The sequence below is a fragment of the Kalmanozyma brasiliensis genome (assembly GCF_000497045.1).
Source record: "Kalmanozyma brasiliensis GHG001 unplaced genomic scaffold PSEUBRA_SCAF21, whole genome shotgun sequence".
Lineage (NCBI taxonomy): Eukaryota > Fungi > Basidiomycota > Ustilaginomycetes > Ustilaginales > Kalmanozyma > Kalmanozyma brasiliensis.
Genome location: NW_015961961.1, coordinates 65,168 through 81,969, shown reverse-complemented (window position 1 = coordinate 81,969; position 16,802 = coordinate 65,168). Strand labels below are relative to the sequence as shown.

Below are 16,802 nucleotides of genomic sequence, written 5' to 3'. Positions count from 1 at the left end.
CCCTCCCCCTCCCCCTCCACCCGCGGCAGAATCTGCACCCCCATCTGCCGCCCCAACAACCCGGCGTACGCGACCCACTCCTCAACCACCTCCTCCTGTCTCCCGATCATATCACTCACCCATTCGCCCACGACCCGCTTGAAATCCAGCACCCTTTCCAAATCCAATCTCTCCATCTCATCCTTACACCTCTCACTGACCGTCCCAAACAACCTTTCCGCCTCCAGCGCTCTCCCTTCTGCCTCCGTAACCTCGCTTAACAAGCTCTGAAACTGTGCACCTGCAGCGCTCGGATTGGTAGCCTTGTACTTGTCGAACCGTCCTCGGGTGCGACGTAGCTCATCAGCGGCTCGGGCGGATCGAGCCCACACCTCGGTCCGAACCACAAAGGTCTTGCGAATCGAGCCAACCACGCGTTCGTACTCGTACATGGTCGTTCCGAGCGATCGCACGTCGGCTTCGGCTTGAAGGTCGTCCAACTGCATCGCGCGCGTTTGCACCTCGGCCAACCCAGCAAAGCACGTACTCAACGACCTCGAGAGCGAGCTACCCGAGAGCGTGGTGAGCACTTGAGCTAGATCGTGCGTGGCGGTTACGAGCGACTTGCGCTGTGCCGAGAGGGACGAGATGGATTTCACCATCCCCTTGAGCGACGATTCCAGCGAGTCGAGGTACATGCGCTGGTCGTCGAACCACGGATCGACCTCGACGAAGCTCGCCGCCGACAGGAAGCCGGATGAGAGGGAGGAGGACGAGGGAACCACGCTGCCGAGGAGTGCCGATCCCCACGATTTGTACGTCTTTTGTTCGGGCGTGATAATCGGTCCCTTCACCGCATCCCTCGCTTTGACATCGGCTGCAAAGTTTTCGGACTCGAGAAAGAGTCGGAAATCCTCGTCGAGCTGTAACAGCGGATGAGAAGCGATCTTGTTTACACACGTTTCTAGGCCCATCCGTCTCGCCTCGACCAGCTCGGCTGCAAACCGCCCAATGCTGACTTTCTCGGGAACGGGCGGGACGATGATCCCCGGGTTGTTCTGCACCAACGCCGCGTGGAGCCATCGGAAATCGCGGTATCGTCGGAGAGAGGAGAACGACGCGGCCCGGAACGAGGGGTGATCGGTGGTGGTGCGGACGGTGTAGACGATGTGCGCTGTCATAGGGTCGCCGATGCGTTGGGGGTCGCCGACGCGGATGGTAAAGTTGTGCGCGCGCGTGTGGAGACGGATGTAGGCGGCGCGATCGCGGTCGTTCTGGAGGTTGTCGAATGAGGGGCGGTGGTAGAGGCGCGGTTGTGTGCCGTTCGTGGGGGCTGTGGTGCGGGTGTCGTCTGCGGATGGACGGGAGGGAGTGGAGGAGTGAAGGGAGGCTACCGAGCCGGTTAGCGTGGTGGTGTCGGCGTGCGATCGACTTGCACGTGTCGGAGAGGTCGGTTCTGCGGACTGGGGAAACGCAACTTGGTTGGTGCGAGGTGAGGGTTGACCGTACCCGTCGTCGTCCGAGTCCTCGGCGCGTCGTGCAGCAGCCGCACTCGCAGTATCCAGGTACGACTGACCCGAAAGACTCGATTTGCGTGCTGCGCCTCCGAACATGGTGCTTTCGTCTGTTAGCGATGTTAGGCGGGCAGCGCTGCTGGCACTGAGCGAGCGTTGCGGAAGAGTTGACCCGAGTCGTTCCCTCTCCTGGGCAGCTGCGAGGTTCAGAGGGGACTCGTTGACGACGGACCCTGTTGGGGTGGCATCGGTGGCCAGGATCTCGACTTGAGTTCGCGAGGAGGAAGGACCGTCCTTGCTGCTCGGCCGGGGTGGCGTTTCTGGTCTATGGTCGCTTTTGATTGAGAGCGGACGGTGCGAGCTGGTGGGCGAAGGGAGCGAGGTGGCAGGCGGCGTCGGCCTTGCTTGGAGCGAGTTGAACGATGGATGTGGTGATCCGGATCGAACGTCTGTGTCGTTTGTTGCTTCTCCCGCTTCGCTGGTCGTTGCTGCAATCGTCGAGGTTACAGCCTCGGTGGAAGCACCCTCGCTCGGAGCTTCGACGGGTGGCTTATTCGCCGCTTCCTCGGCTTCCTTCTGTTGCCGCGCCTGCTCTTCTGCTTGTCGCTGTGCTTCGGCTTGAGCTTCCGCTTCTGCTTTCTCTGCTGCAATGCGTCGCTCCTCCTCGAGTTGTCGCTGTCGTTCGGCATCTTCTTCTGCTTCGCGCTTTTTGCGCTCTTCTTCTTCCATTTGGCGTTTTGCTTCCGCTTCGGCTGCTAATCGTGCATCTTCTTCGACCTTGGCCTGATGCAACTGTAGAGACGAGATCAGAGAACGATAGTCATAGAGATGAAACACAAATGTCAGCCGGTGGTCAAAAGCAAGTTTGAGATTTCATGATGCTTTGCGTCATACACATGGACGTCACAGCACACGTTCTGCGAGTCAAAGAGTGATCTTCTGCGTACGTACCTCGGCAAGATAGGGTCGCCACCAGTCCTCGAACGACGTATACTCGATGGGCACGCCGTACTCTTCCAGCACCGACGTATCGAGCTTGCAGTGTCTCGGTCGGGCGGTAGCAGCCATGGGGTCGACTTCGTACTCCGGATCGAGCAGGTCGGTGCGTGTCTCGAAGCCGACTGCGTTAGCGACACGGCTGAGCACCATACACATGTCGTACTTGGTCATGGCCTCCTTTGCGCTGAAGTGTGTTGTCGGCGGAGCTGCATTGCGTGTTTCGGCGTATACTTCGGCAAGCTTCAGGATGGCTTTGGCGACATCGGCGACGTTGGTGGGGTATCTGACTGCGTAGGCGTCGCACTTTTTGGGGTTGGTCGAGCCGGCTGGTGGCTGAATGGCGTTGAGAAGCACGTTGACAGCGGACTCGTCGTTGGTGATGGTCCTGCCATATAGCACAGGCACACGAAGATTGGTGAAATGCCCTGGCTTGGCATGCTCTGCCACGGCGCGCTCGCCCTGGAGCTTGCTGACGCCATACGCATTCAACGGATTCGGAGCATCTTCGACTTTGTATGGTGGCTTGGACCCATCGAAGACGTAATCAGTGGATATGTTGATGAGCAGTGGCACCTTGTCGAGCATTGATGCAATGGTAGCGATGCTGGCTGGCGCGTCGACGTTGATGGCCTGAGAAGCAGCTGGATCGTTCTCGACGACGTCTGGGCGTCGTTCAGCTGCAGTGTGGACGATGACGTCCGGCTCGAAGTCGCTCAGGCACGACTCAACTGCAGTGACATCCGTCAGATCGAGCTTGACGAGCTGCTTTTCGGGGTCGGAACGGGTGAATGCAAGCGCCCTGATGTCGTAACCTTTGTCGATACATTGTTGATGAACTGCCCGACCCAGCAGACCGGATGCACCGGTGATGAGCACCTTCATGATCGTCGCTCTCGACGCGGTGCTTTCGATCGAGCTACAAAGATCGAAGGTGGCTGCGAGCGGAAGAGGGTATCGCCGGCGGGCGGATGCGATGATGGAGATGGAGGAAGAGTGTGTTTGCAAGAGGGATTCAAGGGTGCAGCTCGACATCATCCGTGCACGCAGCCGAACAAGAGCAACACGCATCCGAATTTTCGGCGCTCGAGTGTCAGATTCTATGGAAGCGGTCGCTTTTGGCCGCAGAATTGCCCGACGCAGGCTTGCCGCCGAGAAGAAGGACTGACTCGACCATGCCCTCATCCTAACACCATCATATAGACGGGTCTCGAAGCGAAGCATCGCATTGCCTCTGATAGAGCAGCAAACATGACAGCCACAACAAAGGAGCCGATTGCGCACATCAAGGCCGTCCTGTTCGACATGGACGGTCTCTTGATCGACTCGGAGGGAATCTACACCACCGTGGTCAACGACATCCTCAAGCCGTATGGCAAGCAGCAGACGTGGGAGATCAAGGCGAATCTCATGGGCAAGCCTGAGCGTGAGGCGACCTTGACGCTGCTCTCGTCCCTCTGGCCACCCACGAAGGAAGGCGAGGCCTATGGACCCGACTGCCCGTTTGACATCGACAACTTCCTCAAGGACCGCAACGAAGTCCTTCTGAAAGCGTTCGAGCAAGTCCCTCAAATGCAGGGTGCAGCACGACTGGTTCAGCACCTTCACAAACACAACGTCCCTATCTGCGTCGCCACGGGAAGCAAGCGCAGGAACTACGACATCAAGACTGCATCTCACCCTGACCTCTTCGGCCCTTTCGCAGACCGCGTCATTTGTGGTGACGACCCGAGGCTGACGCGTGGCAAGCCGCATCCGGACATCTTCCTGCTCGCGGCACGGGAAGGACTTCTCAGCAATCACCCCAATGACGAGGCGACAAAGCAGAAGCTCGGTGCCCAGTGGACGGAAAGTCTACGAGAGATGGGCCACCACTTCGACGAGGCACACCACCTCAAGGGCGGCGAAGCGAGCATTTTGGTGTTCGAGGATGCGAAGCCCGGTGTTCAGGCGGCAAAGGCAGCGGGCATGCACGTCGTGTGGGTCCCTGATCCGGAATTGAGAGCTCTGTACCCGAGCGAGGAGCTGGGCGCTTCACAAACCATCAACTCGTTGCTCGAGTTCGACCCTTCAGACTGGGGCCTGCCGCCGTTTGATGATCAAAAGTGACGAGCTGCCGTTGGGATGCATAGACACTGGAAGCGAAGCCAATAGACTACATTGCGATGGAACTTCTTGTGCTGAGATCATGACTACGAGACAGTGGTAGATCCTTTGATGCCGTGTTAAAAAATGAAATGGTTGAATGCTTGTCGGGGCGCGAATGGGAAGAAAGTCGAAGTATCTAGTGCTTTTGCTCATCCACCGAGCATACCGTTCATAGCATTGCCAACGTAGGCCATGGGCTTGATGTTGGGGTGAGGCTGGGCCTCGAATACGGTCCAGCCGATGCTGCCCTGATCGTCGATGCGAGCGAAGGCACCCAAGTTGCCCGTCGAGTCACAGTAGTTGGGCGCCGAAAAGATGGTGCAGCATCGACCCTCGTGCTCCTCCTCGTATCCGCCCATACGGACCTCGTGACTTCGCAGTACCGCAGTGACGCCATTGAGCTGGCACCATGCTTTGGTGATGTCGGGCCCAAAACCAAGACCGACACCACGCTTCGAAGGACCGCGTCCGGGTGCCGTCTGAGGGTCGCTCCAGAGCAGCTCCATCATGAGACCAGCTTGACCGGGCTGGCCGATCTTGAATCGATCGATGGCGCGGATGTCATCGAGTGTGACGCCATCCTTTGAGAACAGACCACCGTGAACGACAAAGAAGCGCTTGAAACCGGTGTCTTTCTCCACGATGGGCTCCCGCTGTGCGATGGAGAAGGAGTCAGGCAGATCGCTGCCAGTGAGAGGGGGCTTGCTGGCAGTGAGCAGTGTTGCGAGCGGCAGAGCGATGAAAACCTGCGTGAAGAGCTTGAAGGTAAGATCGCCGCCGAATTTGGCCTTGCATTCGCCTTCGAAGCCATACACCTTGTTCATCTCGGATGTCTCGTGGTTGCCACGGTTGATAAGCGTCGTCTTTGGGTAGAGCCACTTGTACGCAAAGATGGTGAGAGCAATCTCGACCGACCAGGAGCCTCGGTCGACAAAGTCACCGTTGAACAGGAGCGCGTGCTTGTCGCTAGGCTTGCCTGTCTTGTTGAGCAAGTGAATGAAGTCGAAGAACTGGCCGTGGGTGTCGCCAATGACATCGACCGTAGTACCTTCGGGGACCTGGTAGTCCACCAGCGAGGGCTCCTGCTGCATCGCTCGGAAAGCGCCGAGGATGATCTGCCACGAGTAGCGGTTGTGCAGCTTGCCTCCGTTCTTGAAATGCTCCACCATGTCGTCGATGAACTTCTGGTCGATCTTGCCGAGGTGGGCTGTGTCGGCGTCGTCACCATCTGCGATGCGCGGTCCCGTATATGAGTCGGAAACAACAGTGCCTCCAGATCCTTCCTTGAGGTTATTTTCGACGGTCTCTGCTGCCTTGACACCTTCCGAGACCTTGATAGCCTTTTCAAAGTCGAGTCGACGGATCAGCTTGACGGTGGCTTCGAGCTGAGCCTTGACCGAAGCATTCTTGGGTTCGAGCTGGGCGACTGTGCGGAGATCTGGCAATGCTGCCTTGGGATCGAGGATGCTGAGATGTGCGCTCGCTCTGCGGAAGTAGGCTTTGGAGAACTTGGAGTCGAGCTGAATGGCTTTGGTGGCATCCTCTATCGCCAGACCGTGCTGCTCTAGTCTCAACTCGCACGCTGCTCGGTTGCTGTAGAAGGCGGGCACGGAAGGGTCGAGAGCGATGGCGAGACCGTACTGGTGCTTTGCCGCATCGTACTGACCCGCCAAGAAGAGCTTGTTGCCTTCATCCTTGAGCTGTTTCGCCTTGGCCTGCTTCTCCTCCACGGGCAGCGCAATGTCCTCCTTGCTGGGCGAGGGTGGGACGTCGGCAGAGGTCGCCGAGGCTTGGTCGAGGTGAGTCACTTCGGTGTCCATGGACGAGACGGAGGTTGCGATGGGAGACGAGGGCGCAGTCGAGCCGCTCGACGAGGAGGACTCGCCCTGTGCTGTTGAGCCGGACATGGTGGCTGTGATTGTGATGAGAAAGGAGAGGGTACGTGGGAATCCTGCCAGAGCTGACTTCAATGCACTTGCATCAATCAGCGTGGGAAAGCTGCAGAGTCCGTGCTGTGAGGGTGGGAACGCTTCAGTCGGGAGAGCGGGTGATAGCGATGGGTGGGTGGGTTTCTCTGTGATCGAGGTGAACGAGAAAGGAAGAAGGACAGGGAGGGTGGAGGTGCAACGGCGCACAGAGGATTGTGTGTGGCTGCTGTCAAGCCACATCGAGGCACGGAATGGCCGACTTTTTCGCCTTTTGAAGAAAGCTTCTTCGGAAGCAAAGCCGAAGTCGCCGCTCGCTGTCACTGATTTTCGAGAAGACGAAGAAGAAGCGCAAGCCTCGAACGACTCGCTGTGACCTGTGCCGTTCTGCGCAGAGAGGGACAAACACAAACCTAACAGTCTACCACTTTTCGCCTCCACCCTTTCAGCCAGCCAAAACGCGAAGGATGCTGCTGCTTGTTCTGCTGCGAATCCAACACCAAAAACTGCCGAGACCCTGAATTCATCCCACGCTCCTCATGGACTGACAAGCTGTCATGGACCTCATCGACCTTTGTCTTTGGCTCCTCAGCAGCTTCGACGACCCCGCTCACACGACCAGCTCAAGACAAGCGCAGATCAAAGCAGATACGCTCGGCTGTTCTTTCAAAGCATTCTCAGGCGTTCAGGCCATCGTCATGCTTTGACTCGCTCCCTCTTCGAGCCGCTTGACTTGGCGATACCAGCGCATACACGCTGAACAATCGCGTTGTCATGCCGCAAACATCTTCATCGCAGCCATCAGGCTCAAGAGCTCCTGGCGGTACGAATGGAGCAGGATTTTCTCGCCGCCCGGCTCGCAGCGATGGCCTCTTTCTCGGCACCTCACCCCCTTCCAATAGCACGCCTATCTCATCGTCGCAGCCATCGTCTTCTCGACTGGAGCGCGCTCTGGCCACCGAGCGCAAGGATGATCAGGCCGCTAAAGACAGGTCTGCTGCGCGCAAAGCTGCTCGTCGGAAGCGCAAAGAGTATGAGCCTTATCAGGTAAGAGGTTGGGAAAATCTGTATGGAGGAGGCGGAAGTGAGTCAGTCTCTCACCGTTCATCCTCATCCTCCAAGCATCATCAGAAGGCTGCAACCTCCAGCATCAGCACGTCGAACACAGCCTCCGCGCCGCTCTCCTCGCAACCAGTGAGCAGAGCGAATCAGCCGGCTGCTCCTGATCGGAGCAAGGCAACCAACGCACAGCTCCCACCATCGACAGCACCCGCCTTATCTCGAGATCGCTCATCGCGAGAAGCCTCGTCTAGCACTGCAAAACGCAAGGCTCAGTCGCCTGCTTCTCAGCCGAGTCCCACCAAACGAACACGAGCGTCCCGTCGACAAGCCGCTCGGCCACCGACTCCAGATGACGACTCGGACGATGACTTCGAGATCGTTGGCGGCAAGGGTCCCGCCTTCGGATCCGGCAGTGGTGAGCACGTTGACAATGCGCCAGCCATCAAAGCGTCGCCGTCTCCTGTTCGGGCGCTTAAAGCATCTCAGCCAACGCAGCCTGTCCGGTTGCGCCGTTCTCAAAGTCGAGGCACTGCTTCAGGTCGACCATCGCCGGCGGTCCCATCCTCGCCCTCTCTCACAGGCCAAGATCAGAGTGCCGCTGCAGCTCATCCGGCAAGCCAGGCATCTTCAAATTCGAGGAATTCCCGTGCATCAAGTGAGATGTCAAGTGCCAGTTCCACCGAGTCGAAAGAGAGGGAGCTCGAGCGGATCCAGAGCGCTCAGGACGCCTTCAAGCGAGGAACGACGTTCGCGGATCAGATCATCGCTGTAACACGAGAATTCACGACTACTTTGACCGACGAGGACGCAGACCTGGGAGCTATCGAAGAGTTTCGTCGCAAAATTGCGAGCCTGGGTCCACGACTGCAGTCTCGCGATATCATACTCGCCAGGAAGAAGCTTCCGAAGATTCTGCAAAGGCACCTGAACGCGGTCAATTCCGCATGGTACAAGCACACCAAAGGAGATGACAGCACCGAGAGAAGCAACGCTGGGCAGAACAAGCTTCGGACGCTCGAGTCAGCATCTTCTCCTTCGAAAAGCGCAACATCGGCAGCGCCCATGAATGCTGGCCCCTCGGCCGATGCACCCAAGCGCGTGGAGGCTCCGCAACACATCGCTGATCTTGGCGAGCCTCAACAGTCTTCTGCCTCGCGCCATGGTGTCAATCAGAGTCAGGAGGCAGGAGCTACAACTTCAAGCGGCTTCTTGAAGGATACATCACGGGCAGACTCGGACGCCGCACTTGTCGGTACCGACGAAACGGTTGGAGTCGGTCTCAAGACCACGGTGGACTCGGCAGATTCAGAACAAGCATACGAGACTCCGCTCGACGAGCCAAGCGAGGCTTCGAATGCAGATCGACACCAGGATGCGGTTGAGCCTCCCCAGACTGAGCCAGAGGATCCCGAAAGAGGGGCACCGGCTGTCACAGACTCGACGGCAACAACAGAGGAGCAGCCCGAGCCGGAGCAACCTTCTCATCCCGTGATAGAAGAGGAGAGTGAAGGCGAGGAGGAGGGCAACGATGCTGACGAGCAAGAGCAGAGGCAGCCTGATCAAGTTGGTGAGCCAGACGAGATGGTGGAGGAGGAAGACGAGCTAGCAGACGAGCACACCGGAGACGAGCCTGCTGATGCGTCGAGCGACAGTGCAATTGCAACTGCGACTGCTCCCGAGGCTATGGGCGAGTATTCACACGTCGACACCGGCGACAATCGTCAAGACGCTGGTGCTTCTTCGCCGCAGGCTCCAGATATCAGCATCGATGCGGATCAACCCTCGAGCTCAACGAACGACTCAGCAACCAACGACGAGCAGCCACTCGGGACCGGCCAGGACGACCCAAGCGCGTCAGCAAGCGGAAACGTCTCTGACCATGCTGCTCAGCCTGTTCTCGCAGATGCAGCAAATTCGAAAGCTGTCGTCACCGACGAGGAAGAGGCTGCTAACGCAGATGCAGCTGGTCCCGCAGAAGCACAACCATCCGAAGAAACGGAAGGTACGCGCACGATTGCTCAGCAGGATGGGGCGCAGGTAGAGTTGCAGATGGAGCCGTTGGCAGATTCACACAACATGCCACAAGTCGAGCAGCAAGACGACCGTCCAGATCACCATCGCGAAGCTCAGCCCACTGAACAGAAGGAGCAAGACCACATCGACGCATCAGAGCCCCCGCAGGGTGACGCCCCGGCGAACGAACAAGTCATCGAAGGTACGGGCGACATGGCCGCTGTCGATCCGGAGCCGGCCGTGGCGGAGAGTTTCGACGAGAGCTTCACGGGCGGCGTCAATACCCCTATTGATGCGAGCACCGAACAAGTGGCTACCGCCGTCGAGGCAGTCGAGCAAGCGCTCGCAGCAGCGAGCGAAACATTCTCGCCCGAAGCTGTTGACGCCTCCATCAGTGTGCAGGGTGCCCATTCTGCGGCTGAAGATCCGATGAAGGGCGCTCATTCTGCAGCTGGGGATCCTGCCCAGGGCGCTAAGGATGGTGCTGCACCTGCAGGTGACAACGTGCCAGCAGAGGCTGCCGCTGCCAATCCCGCACCTGAGATTGTGACGGACGCGACATCCTCTCCGTCTCCGTCATCACAAGCCGCAGAAGATGATGCCGTGCCACAGGTGGCCGCGACGCTCGCGGACGAAGAGAGACCAAATGCATCCGTCGAGGAGGGCGGGGTTCCAGCACTGCTCGAAAACGGCGTGTCGGAGCAAGCTGCATCAACTGCAACTGCCGGACCCGTTGCAGAGTTACACGACACAGATATGCCAGCTCATGACGACGTCACTTCGATGCCAAAGGAGACGCAAGCCCCGCCTCTGCCAGATTTCGCCGCAGCTCGCGTTGATCCGCCACCCGTGACGACGGAAGAGACCAGCCATGCTGAAGAGCCGACAACAACAGCAGCGCCTGCAGCCGCAGAGAGCCAAGTCAACGCACCTCCAGCAGCCGAACCAGAACGTCGCCAAGGGAGGGAGATCAGCCAGACTGCTTCGGACTCGACGCCAACTTCAAGACCGAAAAGGACGATCGAAGACGGCATGAGGTCCCTGCTCGGCGGACTCGCCGGCGTCACGGGTCGATCATCCTCCTACAAAACGATCCAGAAACTCAAGCCACTGCGAGCCGGCTTCTCAACTCCCGAAACGGTATCCGACCTAGTCCAACACTGGCAAGATCCTGCCAAGATGATCCCATGGACGTGCTTGCAGGAGCTAGGACCCGCCATCTTCCACAAGAACGCACACAGGCACATGCACATCTCCATGCACGAACTGATGGACAAAGTGTCGAGCACGAGATCGGTGACGCATCTACTGGAGAAGCTGCCGGAGCGCGTCATGACGCGGGCGCTGATGGAGTTCCCACGCGTGCCGCACATGCTACACTGTTGGAACGAGGAGAAGAACAAGTACTACGCCTCACGTGGCATGCCTCAGCCGACGGACACGAAGCCGGAGTTCCGCTTCGCGGATCGCGGAGAAGAAAGTGGTGTCGCTCGGGGGACGAGAGCGTCTGCGCCGCCGTCGAGCATCGACAGTCCGATGCAGCTCGAAGTGGCAGATCGGAAGCCTGTACCCATCGCGGCTCCTCCCATGACGCCGTCCTACTCGGCTGCTGGATCCGCTTCGCAGCATCCATCGAACCTGACCAACCCTGCAATGGGCGCGCGTGCACAGATGCCACAAATGCTGCAGGTGGCCCAGCCACAGATGTTGACCGAAATCGGCTCCTCGCTTCTCGCTGCACACCTGGCACAGAATCAGCAGAGAGCACAGGCTTCGGTGGTAGATGTGCAACGCGCACGCGAACACGCGATCGAAACTCAGCGCGCCCATTTGGCAGCAGCAGCGGCGGCGGCACAAGCACGACGTGCTGCCCAGCAACCAACCATCCGCCAAGCCTTCCAGCAGCAGACCTCCCAAACTCGAGCTGGTCCGGAGCAGCTCCACCAAATGCAGCAGGCACAATTGCTACAAGCCCAGCAGGCGCAGCAGATGGCCCACATCCAAGCGGCACAACACCACCAACAAGCACTGCAACACCAGCAAACTCAACAGCTCCACCAACTCTCCGCCACTCGTCAAGCGGCAATGGTCAAAACCGGCACGGAGAGCATCTTCGCCGACCTAGCAGCGGACTGTCTCTCGTTCGCCGAGCACGTGATCGGTTCGCGCGGGAGTAGCGAGGTGAACCTCCAACGGCATTTTAGCGAAGCCGACGTGTTGCATGTGGTTGGGTTTGTGGTCAACACCTATCGACGGGAGTGCGAGGAGCAGGCTGCTGCCGGACACGACGCTAGCAAGGCCAGGGAGAGGTTGGAGGTGATCTCGCGGGTTCGGAACGCAGCGGTGGAGACGATGGCACTGACGCATACGTTGTGTAAGATCAAGATGTGTCTCAACGAGGCGGTGTTTGCGACGCTGCGAAGGACAGGGGCCGCGAGCACGGCAGGGTGGTTGGAGCTGTTGAGGACGAGCGAGAGGTGGAAGGGCGTAAGGGATACTTTGTTGGTTGAGAGTCCGGGATGGGGGATGTTGAATGGGAAGGAGGTGGAGATGATGCTGCAGAGACAGGTCGAGGTGGTGAATAAGAGGTTGGAGGAGATGCTGGAGCGACTGGTGGGGGTGGACGAGATGGTGGGGGTGGTGCAGGGGACGGGAGAGGAGAGAGAGGCGCATGAGGGGATGAGGAAGGAGTGCGAGCAGATCGGCTTGATTTGCTGTAAGCACGTCGTGGGGATCTTGGTGGGCGAGCCGGAGCAGTCGTCGGCGGCGACGGCGGCGAGAGGATGAACTACAGCACTCCTGACGTGAGTTGATACCAGCAATGTGATACTTCACACGATCGTACACATGCACACAACGGAGAGACGGGTGAACGGAGTCTATCGCAGACAGAGCAAAGCTACACAACTTCATCGCTACTGCCCGATCCCGCAGATGCTCAACTCCCTCATCTCCTGCAGCACCGCCTCGACCTGACTATCCAGATGCCCCTCAGCATACTCCTCCCTCACGCCATCGGCAAAGAACCTCTGCACGCCGCCCAACTTCTCGTATCCATCTTCCGCAAACTTCGCCTGCATGCGCACCATAGCCTCGAAGCTCGGATCGAGATACGGGATTCTCAAATCGACCAATTGCGGCAATTCCGTCTTGATCTGCTCGTCCAGCGCTTCAAACACGACCCGTGCATCGTCGAGCTCCTTCTCGGCACGCGGGAGCTTGACGGGGTCGTCGCTGGGTTTCTCCGTCAGCTTGCGATGTTTGGTCCTTGCCGCGTCGTAGTCGGTGAGTTTGCGATTTCGCTTTTCAATGGTCTTGTTGACCTCGGGGAAGTAGCTGGCGAGTTTTCCGATGGGTTCGAGCACCGTTGCGCGGTACGGGGCGTCGATTTCTTTGGCGGTTTTCGTATCGAGTTCGTCGACGGCACGACGGTAGGCATTGGCCGACATGGCCGCATCGGACGAATCGGTGTAGAAACCATCCACCGCTTCTGCAATGCGCGATTGAGAAGAGGCGAGAGATCGGATCGCGTCAAGGTAGGCTTTCGCTTCCTTTTGCAGGGATGTCACCTCGCGTTCAAGGGTGCGATATTGCTCTTCGGTGGAGGAGAATTCGGTGTCGACAGTGCGCTCGACTTGACCCGTCTTTTGCATGAGAGACGTGCCCGCCCGGTTGATCGACTTTTTGAAGCCGCCCCACGACATGATGAGCGGACGACTGGGCTGGGAGGCAAGGCTGTGAGAGGGTTGGGGATGGAAGCTGCTGAGATGTCTTTTCAGTTGAGCCTGCCGGGAGTGTACCGGTGAGATACGAAGAGGACAGCGCGCAGCAGTCGATTGAATATGGAAGATGCCTCGTGCGCGGGTGGATGGAGTGGATCGCAGCTGACGATGACCGTGCGGGCAAAGAAGGTTGAGATGATGGCAGTGAGCGTAAGCGGGCAAGACTGGATTTCAAGCCGATTTCTAGTTTCAACTGGAATTCTGCCTCCACTCCGGCAGTGTGTGCTGATGGGCTGTGCACGGATCCAGATCGGGTCGCTGCTGCTGAAGCTGAGCTCGAGGTGATCCTGGACCCTGACTTGCGCATCACAGATGACATCCAAACATCATCCTCCTTCCACCATCCATCGCGAGCATCGTCAGCGGCACCATCGTCATCTGCAGCATCAAGGACTCTCATCGTCTGCAACACCTGCGCTGCCACACTTGCGCACCTCCTTTATCCGAGCACAGCGTCTCCCTCGTCCCTATAGACCACCTCAATCAGGTGCCGCAACCCTGCACCATGAACCGCCTCTTCGGCAGCAAAGCGGCGAAGCCCAAGCCCTCCCTCACAGACGCTATTGCCTCGACCGAAACACGCGCCGACTCGGTCGAGGTCAAAATCCGCAAGCTCGACTCAGAACTCACTCGCTATCGGGATCAGATGCGCAAGATGCGCGATGGACCTGGCAAGACGGCGATCCAACAACGTGCCCTTCGCGTCCTCAAACAAAAGCGACTCTACGAAAACCAGCTTGCCCAACTCCAACAACAATCGTACAACATGGAACAGGCGACCATGACGACGGAGAATCTGCGCAATACCATGGCCACGTTCGATGCCATGCAAACCGCCAACAAGGAGATGCGCAAGACATACGGCAAGATCGATCTGGACAAGATCGAAAGTATGCAGGATGAGATGGAGGATCTGATCGAAGCGGCGAACGAGGTGCAAGAGACCTTGGGGAGGAGTTACGGCGTACCGGATGAGGTAGATGAGGAAGATTTGCAGGCGGAACTGGATGCGTTGGAGGCAGAGGGCGGGTGGGAGGAGGAGGGCGAGAGTGTACCGAGCTATTTGCAGAGCAATACCGAGCTGCCCGACTTTGTGGATGAACTGCCCACGGACGGGTCGGCCGAGGAGAACAAGGTCGAGGCGATGCGCGCTGCGTAACAGGCACGAAGCGGAGATGCGACGGTCGAAGCCGTCACGGTACCCAGCGTAGGGAGGAGACTGCTACATTGCCGCCCATTTTAGAAGCGGTGCTGGCAATCTTCGTCGTACGCAGTCTCACGGACAGCTCATGGGATGTCAGCTGCAGCCCCAATCGTTTTTTTCGCGATCCAGATGCCTATCACATCAACCTCCTGTACTTTTATCTCACACTCGAGAATTTTGTTCCACAGCACGTTCATGGTTCGTCAAACTAGGTATATGGCTGTGTAGGAGCGCTTGATCTCGTGCTAGGCTGGTTCATCGCGAGTGGGGCATGGTCAGAAGGCAGCAAGTCTCGAGGGATCAAAAGCCTTCGCTTGATGGGGGCACAATGTTTCCAGCAGGCAATAATCATGCCAAAAAAGGCGGCTGAAAAAATGAGGTCTAAAAAAGGGCTCCCTGTCCGCTGTCTCGTCAATCACGTCTTCAGTCAAACGACGACGACGACGACGACGACAATCAAAACACACGCTGCGATCATGCCAGACACTCAGTCGATGCTAAGCATACTTGTCATTTCGCCCCTCAACAGCATCCAGGACATACGTGCAGCTGTTCATGTACGAACGCGTCGCACTCGAGACAAAAGTCCTTCGCACACCGCGGACACCTGTATCTCGAACTCGCGCTCAACCCCGCCTCTTCCAACGCCTTGTTCGCGGCCGCGCTCCTCTCCTCCGTTGGGAAAGCCACGTTGCACGAGGCGCACGCTGGTTCCGAGTCCTCCGTCACGCTCGACCAAGGCACAGCTTTCCAGTTGGGCACGGGGAACAGGTGGTGATACGATCGCGCCAGGTGGGTCGACATGACGATCGTCACGCCGCACACCGGACAATCGGTGGGTACATCGCACACCTTGACGTTGCAGCGCGGACAGAGGTAGCCCGAACCGCGGGAGCGAGAGTGGCATGCGCAGAGAGTGGGTGCTGCGTGTGCGGGCAGGCGCAAGGGAAAGGCCATCTGGAGGAGGTCTACGCCTGTTTGTACTTCGTCTTCGTCTGTGACGGGACGACGTTTGGTCCGTCGTGGACCCTCGACTGCCGGCGGAGGGACAAGGTCAAAGAGCGAATCGTGAAAGTGACCCTCGTTGAGGGCCACGCTGAACGTGCCACCCGTCCGCGTGCATACGTCTTTGAACACTTTGACCTCCGCCGCGAGGTGAACGATCGAGACGCGGATGTTGTCCTTGACGAGCGTGCTGATGGTATCGTGGATGTTGCCGGGATCGCATGTTGTCAAGCTGCCGAAGATGGCGAGGATCTCGCGCGAATTGGATGCCGGTAGGTGGACGAGACTACTCCTCGCCATCTCGAGTGCGTTTTGCAGTGATGGCTCGCCTCGTGGCTCAAGTCTTCGTTTGTTGGAAAGCGAAGCGGTGTGGTCGATCGTATTGCCGCCCATCATGGCGAGTCGTTCTGCGATGCCTTCTCGTGTGCCAATGATGGAGAGTTGGCCGATGGGGTTTTGGTCAAAGTACTCGCCGACGAACTCGCGTGCGTATTGTAGCGTCACATCGAACCGATTTGGCCGCATATCCTTCTCGAGCATGCTGGCGGATAGATCGACGAGAAGGACGAGATGCCGGATGATACCTCGTTGGACGGGTGCAACGTCTTTGAGTGTCCGCCTGCGTTTGGACCCTTCGATCATGGATCGGACGGCGCTCTCGAGCGAGCCCGAGTCGTCTTCTGCTACTGCGTCCCATGATCGCTTGTACGTGGCCTCCCATGAATAGCCCTGATCTTTTTGTTTCGCTTTCGCGTTGGCTGCTGCTTTGACTCGAGCGGCTGTGCTTGCCGAGGAGGACGATGCACCCGCTGCCGATGGCCCTGCCTTGCCGTTGGATCCAGCCGCGTTGGAGCGTGATGCGGCCAGTGCACCACGTAATGTTCCCAGCTTGGGTAGCGATGGTGCTGAGCGGTACTCGTCTCCGCTGTCGTCGTCGTCGAGAAAGTCCTCGGCATCGTAGGCGTCGGCTCCCTCGTCGACGTATTCGTCGTCTGCTATGCGTGGTGGCATTCTGAATGGAGCTCTGCCGCTACAGACTAATCGACAGCCTCCTCGCTACCTGTGCTCCCGTCCCGAGGCGTTGAAAATAGCTCGTCCGCAGCGCGTTCCCGAGTTAGATGGTGGTGCTCAGACGACACCGCATCGAGTCGAAGGATGTGTCACTTTTACGGCC

At 58.4% G+C, this 16,802-nt stretch overlaps 7 protein-coding genes across 7 annotated transcripts in view; 3 read left to right on the top strand and 4 right to left on the bottom strand.

Annotated features, from left to right (window-relative positions):
- PSEUBRA_003288 (Phox homologous domain protein) overlaps positions 1-3,374 on the bottom strand; it is a gene marked incomplete at both ends in the record, with an annotated part of 3,791 nt that extends 417 nt beyond the window's left edge. Inside the window, 2 exons of the mRNA XM_059465056.1 lie at positions 120-2,285; positions 2,445-3,374. Coding sequence (XP_059320640.1) covers positions 120-2,285; positions 2,445-3,374 — 3,096 coding nt within the window. The remainder of the gene's footprint in view (positions 1-119; positions 2,286-2,444) is intronic.
- A 366-nt stretch (positions 3,375-3,740) lies between these two features.
- Positions 3,741-4,598, top strand: PSEUBRA_003287 (HAD-like domain protein; the record flags this gene model as incomplete). Its single annotated transcript, XM_016436396.1, has 1 exon — positions 3,741-4,598. One exon carries the CDS (start codon positions 3,741-3,743, stop codon positions 4,596-4,598), a length of 858 nt encoding a protein of 285 aa, XP_016292118.1.
- Positions 4,599-4,786: 188 nt separating this feature from the next.
- On the bottom strand, positions 4,787-6,544 carry PSEUBRA_003286 (PPP domain protein; the record flags this gene model as incomplete). The annotated part of the gene is made up of 1 exon (XM_016436380.1): positions 4,787-6,544. One exon carries the CDS (start codon positions 6,542-6,544, stop codon positions 4,787-4,789), a length of 1,758 nt encoding a protein of 585 aa, XP_016292117.1.
- A 792-nt stretch (positions 6,545-7,336) lies between these two features.
- On the top strand, positions 7,337-12,424 carry PSEUBRA_003285 (uncharacterized protein; the record flags this gene model as incomplete). Its single annotated transcript, XM_059465055.1, has 2 exons — positions 7,337-7,609; positions 7,694-12,424. 2 exons carry the CDS (start codon positions 7,337-7,339, stop codon positions 12,422-12,424), a joined length of 5,004 nt encoding a protein of 1,667 aa, XP_059321380.1.
- Positions 12,425-12,552: 128 nt separating this feature from the next.
- On the bottom strand, positions 12,553-13,341 carry PSEUBRA_003284 (BAR domain protein; the record flags this gene model as incomplete). Its single annotated transcript, XM_016436389.1, has 1 exon — positions 12,553-13,341. The coding sequence occupies one exon, from the start codon at positions 13,339-13,341 to the stop codon at positions 12,553-12,555; it is 789 nt and encodes a 262-aa protein (XP_016292116.1).
- A 583-nt stretch (positions 13,342-13,924) lies between these two features.
- Positions 13,925-14,578, top strand: PSEUBRA_003283 (Snf7; the record flags this gene model as incomplete). The annotated part of the gene is made up of 1 exon (XM_016436410.1): positions 13,925-14,578. One exon carries the CDS (start codon positions 13,925-13,927, stop codon positions 14,576-14,578), a length of 654 nt encoding a protein of 217 aa, XP_016292115.1.
- Positions 14,579-15,145: 567 nt separating this feature from the next.
- Positions 15,146-16,639, bottom strand: PSEUBRA_003282 (TFIIH C1-like domain protein; the record flags this gene model as incomplete). Its single annotated transcript, XM_059465054.1, has 1 exon — positions 15,146-16,639. One exon carries the CDS (start codon positions 16,637-16,639, stop codon positions 15,146-15,148), a length of 1,494 nt encoding a protein of 497 aa, XP_059320639.1.
- Positions 16,640-16,802: the final 163 nt, after the last annotated feature.